This window comes from Lucilia cuprina, chromosome 4 (assembly GCF_022045245.1).
Source record: "Lucilia cuprina isolate Lc7/37 chromosome 4, ASM2204524v1, whole genome shotgun sequence".
NCBI lineage: Eukaryota > Metazoa > Arthropoda > Insecta > Diptera > Calliphoridae > Lucilia > Lucilia cuprina.
Window position 1 is genome coordinate 63951224 of NC_060952.1, and position 11707 is coordinate 63962930.

General features: G+C 30.4%; 1 protein-coding gene across 1 annotated transcript in view; it reads left to right on the forward strand.

Moving 5' to 3' along the window:
- LOC124419245 (cell adhesion molecule 4-like) overlaps positions 1 to 3762 on the forward strand; it is a 217242-nt gene extending 213480 nt beyond the window's left edge. The window contains exons 5-7 of the mRNA XM_046947868.1: positions 1249 to 1379; positions 3487 to 3646; positions 3719 to 3762. Coding sequence (XP_046803824.1) covers positions 1249 to 1379; positions 3487 to 3646; positions 3719 to 3762 — 335 coding nt within the window. The remainder of the gene's footprint in view (positions 1 to 1248; positions 1380 to 3486; positions 3647 to 3718) is intronic.
- Positions 3763 to 11707: the final 7945 nt, after the last annotated feature.

Consider the following 11707-nt stretch of genomic DNA (forward strand, 5'->3'; position numbering starts at 1 on the left):
AAAAAAAAAAAAAAAAAACTGAACTAAAACTCTCCAAGATGTTGTGTGGTAGAGACGCTCCTATGATCTTAGTCCCTGCCTATGATCTTAGTAGCGCTAAAAAATGTCCTAATTTACCTACACATTACAGTATTCAAAAAACCAGTCTACTCCAAAAACCGGTTGTTGAATAATTCGACAAATTCCAATTTTTAAAAAACCGTTTTCGAATACGGTTTTGTAAAAAAAATTTTTTTAATATTTTTTAAATATTAACAAGGAGTTCAATATTTATAATACATTTACATATGTAATGTATATGGTTTTATATTATAAAAAATAAATTTTTATATCCATCACTTTCGTGAGAAGGGTATATAAGTCCAAACGGTCCATAAATAACGAAGATATGAGTAAAAAGCCGAGACCACCTCTGAAAATTTCATCAAAAATTTAAATTTTTTATTCATGCTAAAACAGAAATTGCATAAAACTAAAGAAACATGAAATTATTTATGTGGAGCCTGGCTTAAGTTTGATGCCGTAAAAGGGTACTTTTTGAATTTTCGATACTATTGAATCTAGAAATATGAAATTAAGTATATAAAGTCAGAATTAGATGAGAATTTGAAAAGGTACTTTTGGAATATTCTATAATATTAAACCTAGAAACATGAAATTAAGTATGTAGAGTCCGGATTAGACGAGAACACATCAAAGGTGATTTTTTTGGTACTTTTTTGTTTGAAATTTCTATAATATTGAACCTAGGAACATGAAATTAAGTATGTAGATTCGGAATTAGGTGAGAACAGATAAAAGGGAACTTTTTGGTACTTTTATAAAAATAGAAATTAAATTAAATTGAGCAAACGATTGTTAAAAAAAAAAACTTGCATATTTTTCTCTTACTTGTTCGTTTTTCAAAAGGTATGATTATGTGAAAATATATAAAAGAGTACTTTTTGGTACTTTTTCTTTTATTAATAGGAACTTTTTGAATTTTTTGTAATGTTGAACCAAGAAACATAAAATTTAGTATGTTGTGGTACTTTGCAGGGGCGACGTTATGGCGTTTCAAAGTAGGGTACCTTCGACATGTAAAATTTGTTTTTTTTTTTTTTTTTGTCAAATTGCGAAGAGCGTAGAAGAGAGATATTAGAAAAATAAAAAATATTTTTATACCACGATATATCCCATAACTCAAAAACTACTTTATAACTACTTAGCTGTTGATTTTAAATATGTGTATTGTTTGTATAATTTCAGATATTCCAGAATCTTATGTTCGATTGGGGACTTCTTTGGACAAAAATTCTATAAGAGAAGGAACAGATGTTTATTTTGATTGTATGGTGTTTTCACATCCACCAGTTTTTCGAATCGAGTGGAGACATAATGTAAGTAAATCCTGACAGTTTGCTATAAAAATGGAACGGAAAAATAAGTAATAAAAACAAAAAACATGCTTTTATTTTTTCTTTACGTTCAGGTAACCAATCAATAACATTTGGCCCCATGAAATAAATTTCAAACGACAAAGTTTGACACATTTCTTCATATTATATTCATTGCTTTTCACTGACATTTTAATCGATGTTGTCATATAATCCAATAATTATTATTTCTAGTTGTTTATATGGCAAAAGCATAATTTACTTGTTTCCTTAAAATATTTCTCTAAAACAAAATTGAAAAATAACAAAAAAATGTTTTTTGTAATAATAAAATAAATATTATTAAAGTGTACGTACAGTACACTTGGATTAACAAAATGTTAGTGATCATTACAATTACAAAAAAACAAGTAAGAGTTAAAAAACGCAAAATTGCCAAACAGTTCTCTTTTATGGTTTCTAACGAAATTCAGACTCTACATAGTAAATTTATGTTTCTATGTTCAAAATTATAGAAAATTCAAAAAGCTCTTTTTAAAAAACCAAGAAGATCACTTTTATGGGTTCTCACATAATCAAGGATCTACATACCTAATTTCATGTTTTTAGGTTCACTTTATAGAAAATTCAAAAAGTACCTTTTGAAGAATAACAAAGTACCAAAAATCCCGGCATACTTAATATTATAGAAAAATTACTTTTTGAGAAACAAAAAAGTACTATAAAGTATGCATTTATGTGCTCTAAGTAAATCCAGGCTCTACATATGTAGTTAATTTCATGTTTCTAGCCAATAACAACACATTAGTGTTGCTCTACTTTGTTTTTATAAACAAGCGTACAATAACAAAATTTACCGTATGATTGTGCGTTTTGTTTTTTGCATTTTCTGTCTGAGCATGAATAAAAAATTTAAATTTTTTATAAAAATTTGAAAGGTTGTCTCGGATTTTTGCTCATATCTCCGTTATTTCGATCTTCTCGAAAGCATGTTTAACAGAATATTTAACGCCCCCTCGGGCATGTTTCCTTGATGCTACATCCCATCTTGGTGTATTGCAATACGGGGGTAAAGAGGTGCTACCAATATCTCTAGTCTGCCGGGACTATAAAATGGTTTTTACATTTCTTTGGCTTGACCTTGGATGATTTGAAAAGCAGTCTAACCAGAGCACCACATAATATGGTACTACAGGTGCCCCACGGGACTATGCCTTGGCTGGTCAGTTGGTTGGGGTTCCTTCGGAACTCGCGGGAATAGGGTTCTTGGATAAAGACTGATATACGGTAAAATATAATTTTCACTATACTTTTCTGTTCCTCGTTCCTAGATGTTAGAAGCGATACAAATTACAAAGCTGTGGATTAATAAAATGTTGGACTTTTTGAAATTTTTTTCCGTTTTTCAAAAGGTACTTTTTGAATTTTTTTATGAGGATGAAAGGATGACAGGAGTTTTTTGTATTTTTTCGTTCATTAAAGGTACTTTTTTGAATTTTCTATAACATTGAACCTAGAAACATGAAATTTATTATTTGATTTTTACTGGCAAAGAATAATAAGAAGTTGGACTATGACTTTGTTTTACAACAATAACTATTTTTTAATTTTAATATTTAATTTAATTTAATTTTTTACGCAATTTTGTCGCATTTAACAATCCGAAATATTTTTATTTCTCACAAACTAAAAAAATATTTTTTTTAATTTTTTTGACAATTAATTTTTGTGTGTTGAAATTAAAATTGACAAAACAAAGTTGTATATTTTGGTATTGAAAATTAAAAAATTATTTAAAATAAACTTATTTTTTGCAAAAAAGAGATTTTAAGTCCGAAAAATATATTTATTAAATGTTTACTGATTAGATGTGGGCAAAATAAATTAAAAAATCTGCGAATGTAGAAATTTAAATGGTATTTATTTATTTATATTAAATATTTCTTATTTTTTCAACATATTTATTTATGTATGTTCATATTTTTGTTTGTACTAGTTATTAATGTAATTTCATTCGCAAAATTGCATATATTATTTTACTGTTTCTAATTAAATATTTCAAAAAATTATATACTTTTAATAATATTTCAACTTAATAATGTACTTTTAGGGAAATCCACTGCCAAGAAATATTTCACAAGGAGTTATAGTCAGTAATCATTCGCTGGTACTGCAAGGTGTAACAAGATCAACTGCAGGAAATTATTCCTGCGTTGGTTTTAATGCTGAAGGTGAAGGAAACAGCCCACCGTTTTCATTAAATATTTTATGTAAGTGTTGAAATACTTGTTTATTCACATATTTTGATTTTAACTTTTAATTTGAAAACTACTGTCATATAGGCGAAATTGATTGTAAAAGACCAATTACCCTCTCAAAGACCTAACTAGTGAGAAAGTATTGGTAGAAGCAATAAAACAAATAAAATAGTAAGAGTGTTATATTCGGCTGTGCCGAATCTCATATACCCACCATCAAACTGTATGACGTAAAAGGAATGCTCCCCTATAAACATCTGATATTTGTGATATTTGAAATATGGCTTAGGTCAATTATGGACCGAGCAATACTCATATTTTAAATATTGAAAAATCTTATTTTAATAACCAAAACTCGTTCCTGAAGGGAACCTTTTATAGGGGCTAGGGTCAATTATAGATTAGTCCTGATTCAATTCGGAACGAAGAATAATGTTATTAAGTATAAACTTTTTTATGTCGATTTTTAGCCCTGTACTAGTAATTTTCTGAAATTTCTTCAGCAAATTTTCTAAAGTTTTCATTGAATATCATCGCTGTGCTCTCATTGTTATGCCAGTAATTAGCGTTAATTTAATTTAATAATGGGGGCTTATATGGGGGGTATGGTGAATAACCGACACATTCCGCATGAAATTTGGAGCGAATTTCAACCGTATTTCATAACTCATATTTTTAAGCCTGTAGTGAGCATTATAGTCATTTGCAGAGGGAGACCTTATATGGGGGTCATTTATGGGCCGATCAAAAAAAATGGTACAGAGGTTTTGGCATTTTATCGCTTCACTCGTATTTTAAAGATATTAATGAGCGTTAAAGCCATTTCCTGAAGTGAAGCCAATAGGGGAAGTTAGGTTAATAATGGACCTATCCACATAAATGTTGGTAAAGAGATTTTGGTTCGCAAGGAACTTAATTGTATAAAATTTTATTGCTATATTCGTATATTTTAGCCAGTAATGAACGTTAAAGTCATTTTCGGAATGGGTAAATCATTTATGGTCGGATCCTTAAAAAAATTGTTAAAATATTGCTTAATAAACTTACTTATACCGAATTTTATCGCTATACACGCATTTTTGGGCCAGTAATGAGTGTTAAAGTCATTTTTTGAAGGGGACCTTATATGGGTGGTAGAGTCATTTATGGGCCGATCCTAAAAAAAAATGATTAAAAGATTTTGGTTAGTAAGAAACTTACTTATACCGAATTTCAACACTGTACTCGAATTTTTATGCCAGTAATGAGTGTAAAAGTAATTTTCTGAAGGGGACCTTATATTGGGGGTAGGGTCATTTATGTGCCGATCTTTAAAAGAATTGGCTAAAAGGTTTTGGTTCGTAAGAAACTTACTTATACCGAATTTCATCGCTATACTCGCATTGTTGGGCCAGTAATAAGTGTTAAAGTCATTTTTGAAGGGGACCTTATATGGGGGGTAGGGTCATTTGTGAGCCGATCTTAAAAAAAATTGCTTAAAAGGTTTATGTACGTAATAAACTTACTTGTACCGAATTTTTTGCTATACACGCATTTTTGGGCCAGTAATGAATGTTAAAGTCATTTTTTGAAGGTGACCTTAAATGGGTGGTAGGGTCATTTATGGGCCGATCCTAAAAAAATTGATTAAAAGATTTTGGTTAGTAAAAAAGCCACAATTTTCATAAAATTCCCAATTACGACCTTATTTTATTTCTGATTTATGTAAAACAAAATTCAGCTCAGCTAGTTTTATACGTATTTGAAAGTTTTATTTTTTTAAAGTGGAATGAATCTATGCTCACACATCGAAATGTTGGTAATAGACCCAAAAAGTATACACTTTCTGTGTCTGCAAGTTGATAGTGCGAGTTAAAAGACACATTCTATTTGAGCTGCAAATTTGGACAAAAAAAAATTACTATAAATACATTACAATATTTTGATGGTGAATTTCTGCATATTCGAATAAATACAAGTTTTATTTATCAAGATTTTGCAATTCAAACATTTTACAAATCTGAGATTAGCTTGATCTGAATGTATATAAAATTTTCAATAAATACTACGAATATGTTATGTTCCAAAACTAATATATATTTATGTAAAATTCAATTTTTTTCAAAGAAAAATATTGATGTTCGAATAATTGAATTAGGTTCTGTTATAATTATTAATACGCATGGAACCGTATAAGGTTTTACGCCACTTTAGTGGGAGGGTATATCGGGTTTGTGCTGACGCACAACAATATTGGTCCCATACCCACCTTAAAGTATACCAATCGGCTTAGAATCATTTTATGAACCGATTTAGTCCGTCCGTCCATGTAAACCTTCAAAATTTTACTTTAATGTCCACAATTCTATTCAACAACAAATGTATGTATATCTGATGCAAGGGATAATTCAAATTAATTGTTTTATTATGAAAACCAATTCACATTTTACTTTTTCGACAGATGAAGGGTATTATATGGTCGGCCTCTCCCGACTATAATTTCTTACTTTTTTATTTAGAAAGTATGTATTTAATAAGTTTAAGAAATTATGAAATTCTAAAAGTTTTCATTTAAAAATTATAATTATAGATTGATTTATTTTAAACACATCTTCTTTTAACTAAATTTCAACAAATTCACAAATTTTCTCTACAAACATGATTTTGAAGATTTTCATATATAAAATAATTAAATTCTTGTAATCCCGAAATCCCGTGAAATACCGAAAAATCCCGGTATCCCGGGATTCCAATTTTCAAAATCCCGAATCACGGGATTTGTAAAAGCCAGTCCCGATTGACATCCCTACTTCTTAAACAAAATATTTATTTTTATAAATTGCAAAAAGTAGTACATGATTTGTTTTAATCATAGCTATAAAATTTCGATTACTATTAATAATCAATTAAATTATCTTTCTAAAATATGTAATCGTAATGATTATTTAATTTTTTGCTATAAAATTTCTGATTATTAATTGATTACGATTAAAATTAATCTAAAAATAATCAGGAATAATTAAAATTAATGAAAATAATAAAAACAAGTAAGAATGTTATAGTCGGTCAAGCCCGACCATATAATACCCTACACCACAGTGTATTTCGCGGAATAATTAGTTTCCTTCTAAGTTTTTAATTAAATATTTTAAAAGTTAAGAAGTACTTAAGCCCTCCCGCCACGCCACGGCTTATTCCAAGGGAGAGTAAATATGTTATTTCACATATTCGATGTCTGTAAAAAATATATATTTAAGGTTAAATTAAGCAATTATTAAACTTTATCGTTTCTAAGTCATCAAGGCTAGTATAAAACATGGTTTGACAGGTTTTTGTCCAGATACGAGTGTATTGAACACAATTATGAACTTAAAAGCCCTATTCGGCAGGTTCAGTTGTATGGGGGCTAGATTAAATAATGGGCCGATGTTAACCGTTTCCAATAGGCTTCGTCTACGATACCATAAAAGATCATGTGCCAAATTTCATTGAATTATCTCCAAAATTGCGATCTGTAGTATATATATATATATATATATATATATATATATATATATATATATATATATATATATATATATATATATATATATATATATATATATATCTATATATATATATATATATATTATATATATATATATAATAATATATAATAATATATATATATATATATATATATAATATATATATATATTATATATATATATATAATATAATATATATATATATATATATTAAATTGTTTATGAACAAAAAATTAAAATTTTTGAAATCAATCAGCTGATAATTATACCCTACACCACTTTAGTGGAGAGGGTTTGTGCTGATGTTTGTAACGCACAATAATATTGGTCCTATACCCACCTTAAAGTATACCAATCGGCTCAGAATCATTTTCTGAGTCGATTTAGCTATGTCCGTCCATGTAAACCTTGTAATCAAACTACAGGCCGTAATTTTGTAGATAATTGAATGAAATTTGGTACATTATCTTTAATTGTCCCAGGGACGAACCCTATTGAAAATCGTTAAGATCGACCCATTATTTCACCTAGCCCCTATACAACTGTACCCCCGAATAGGGCTTGTAAACATTTTAATCAAACTCCAGGTTGCAACTTTAGAGATAATTCAATGAAATTTGGCACGTGATCTTCTATTATACTATAGACGAAGTCTATTGAAAATAATTAACATCGGTCCATTATTTCACCTAGGCCCCATAGAACTGAACCCGCCAAATAGGGCTTTTAAATTCAAAATTATGTTTACTATATACTCGTATCTCTTTACTCGTATGTCTTTAGTATATCTGAGGCAAGGTATAATTCAACTTAAATGCTTTATTATGAAAACTAAATCACATTTTATTCGTATACAGGTGTAGGGTATTATATGGTCGGCCTCGCCCGACTATAACTTCTTACTTGTTATATTTAAAAATGTCCGTTAAACAGAGAAAAACTTCGTTAATATTTTGAATTATTTATGTAAAAAATATAAAAATACCAAGCATCTCGTAAACAAATATCGTTTTATTTAAATAATGGCATAATTGGTATGTATACAAATATGTTATTTAAGAAAAATATTTTTTCTATTAAATGTTAACATATATATTGCTTTATATTTTATATTAAAATTGTGTAGATAACGTGATTAAATAAAAAAATCTCTTCCGAAACACTTAATATTAATATTTAATTAATATTTTTCGTTTGAAAGAAACATTCAGTTCAGAATATATTTTCCTCACAAAATTTTAATATCTTTATCTTTATTTTTTAATATAATATAAATAATAATAATAATTTAGAAAAATTTTTCATCAAATGAATTCGCCTTATTATGGTTTTTGACATTTACGAAAACCAAAAGCAAAATACATGGGAAATTTTGTTGTTGCAGAACTGCCACCACCAAAGTAAATTAATAAAATAGCGACACGGGTTGTTGTACAACAAACGTCTACAAAAACCACAGGCAATTTGTTTTTGTTCGAATTTCTCACTTGTCAAAATTTGTTTACATAAATGAACCAATAATTAATGGAAAATATGGCATTATTGTTGTACTTTCCAAAAATAAGTTGTTATTTATATTAAAAGTCACAGAGTTTTCTTTATTTTTTAAAATTTAGAACATTTTTAAAAATATTATACACTTAAAATACACTTTTTCACATTAAATACAACAAATTACTTAGAAAATTGTACAAAAGCAAGCGTTAAAATGAAAACAAATATGGCAACATAAACATTTTTGACAAGTAAGTCCACAAATAGCAAGTTTAAAAAAAATAGTCAGCTGTTCAAATGAGTCTACTTTATAAATTTACTTTGGCCACCACCTTATCTGAATTCGCGTTGACATCAAAGATGTCCATTTCATAGCACAATTGTGCTGACTAAAACACACACATATTCTTATTTTCTTTTGCTTAGTCGTCACTGAGCCAGCGACGAATGCACATATGTAGCGCACTGAAAGAATTTATTATGGCATGCGAAAAATATTTTATGATTATAAATGAGTTTGACAATACTCAATGTCTATTATGTTATAAAACATTTAAGGAAATTAGGGTATTTGTTTTAAAAAGACATTATGAAAGGGATTTCATTGTAATATGGATAGATTTAGTGATAGAAAAAGATGAAAATTATTTTTAATATATAAAATTATTTTTTTGGAAAAACTAAAGAATTGGTTATTTGATTGGGAAGTCAACGAAAAGAATTTAGATGATAAAAGTTTAAAAAAAGAGCTGTCAACTCTTATAAGTTTAGATATTGTTAAACATGGTAGACCATTTTCTGATGGAATATTTATTAAAAATATTTTATATTGAAGTACAGACTGTCGATAGTTTTAACGTGAGCACCTGCCGTGTCGGCCTAATCTCACGGTGGTCTTTTTCATCCACTGGGTAGACTTGAGAACGGTCTACCATCGCCCCTTTGTCTTCAATGAAGACGCAGGTGGCAATTTTTGCACATTGGCTATGACCGGTACCATGCGCAAGTACTTTGCTTGAGTACTCGAGCTATCTAATCTCTTGCCAAAGTAGTCACGTTGTAAGACAACCACACTACTATGGCTCTGTTGAGTCGGCAACAGCACCTAGAGACGTAACCGGTGGACCGAAGCACGATCCATCAATAAGCCGTAGACATCGTTCTTACTCACAGTGACACGCTGTGGCAAGTCGAATATGAACAGAGTAAACTCTGAAACATATCTGGACAAGGAAGGAAACTTAATCGGTATCTCTTGTATATGATATCTTTCATTCATAATCATTCAACCCAGCACACATCTCATTCATTCGACACATTCATAGAGAAAAACATACGACACATTCATTTAGGTATACGGGTGGATGAGTCCCGCATACCTCTACATTCATTCTTTATCATATACAATTGATACCAACTCATTTCCAACGCTTAGTCCCACAGTCACTCCTCTGTGGGGTATCTGTTGATTTTCGGCAACAGCACCGAACCTTATCCCGAAATATTGACTATTATCATGCATCAGTCTTTTAACCGCCACTTATTCTCTTCCCGCGAATTTGGGTTCAACCAACAGCCACTACGTGGATCCCGAAGGAACCTCAACCAACTGACCAGCCAGGACATAGTCCTTCGGGCAACTGGCCACCCGTAGTACCAGATTATGCGGTGCTCTGGTCAGACCTCCGGCAATCTATGCAAGGACTAAGCCAAGCAGTAGACTGAAAACACCAATTTTTCAATCCCGGTCAGATTGGAGGTATTGGGCCCTCTTTATACCCCGGGAATGCAATAACACCAAGGCGGAGGTCTTCGTAGTTCGGCGAACAGATCAACTAGGAATTTTCGTAGAGTCCGCCAGATGCGTAGATGCAAATAATAACATTTTTGAAATAATGTCTTCTCTTGAAACATTTGAAAAAGCATGGAATCTCCGTCCATTCCTTACATTGTATTATTCACCAGACCGTCCTTGCTTCCAAATTTTTAACAGACCACCCCTCTATGAAGACTTCAGAAAAAATAAATAAAATATGAGGACGGCATCATTCACTGATCCATCGGAAATTTGTAAATTTTTTAAAAATCAAAAATGCAGCTCACCCCGATTTAAAAATGTTTACGGAGGTTCGGTGGTTAAGTCGTGGTGAATGTCTTAATATATCATATGATTTTAAAGATGATGTGCTTCAATTCATAGAGATCTGATATTTTTAGCGGACACTACATCATTACTAAATGATTTTTATACTCACCATCAAAAAAGATGGGGGGTATATTGTTTTTATCATTCCGTTTGTAACACATTGAAATATTCGTCTAAGACCCATAAAAGTATATATATTCTGGGTCCTTATTAGATTCTAAGACGATCTAGCCATGTCCGTCTGTCTGTCTGTCTGTCTGTTGAAAACACGATAGAGTCGAAATGAACGCAGCTAGCAAGCTGAAATTTTGCGCAGATACTTACATTTGATACAGTTTGTTTGGTATTGAAAATGGGCAATATCCGTCCACGATTTCGCCTAGCCCCCATATAAGGCCCCCTTTAGAAAATGACATTATCGCCCATAACTGACTAACAAAAGCATCAATAGCGGTGTAATTCGGCACAAACATGTTTTATGGGAACATAAATCTTTTCGTAGAATTTTATAAGGAAAAGTCCATAATTGACCCTACCCCCATACAAAGTCCCCTTCAGAAAATGATTTTATCGATCACAACTGACTAACAGAAGCATCAAAAGCGGTGTTATTCGGCACAAACATGTTTTATGGTAACATTAATCTCTTCGTAGAATTTTATAAGGATCGGTCCATAACTGACCCTACCCCGCATTAAAATCCCCTTCAGAAAATGACTTTATCGCCCATAACTGGCTAAGAGAAGCATCAATAGCAGTGAAATTCGGCACAAACATGTTTTACGAATTTTATAAGGATATCAATAGCGGTGAAAAACAAACATGTTTAATGAGAACTTAAATCTCTTTTTTTATAAGGATAGACCAATTATTGGTGCTACCCTTCCATATAAGGTCCCCTTAACTTTAATGCTCATATCTGCTCAT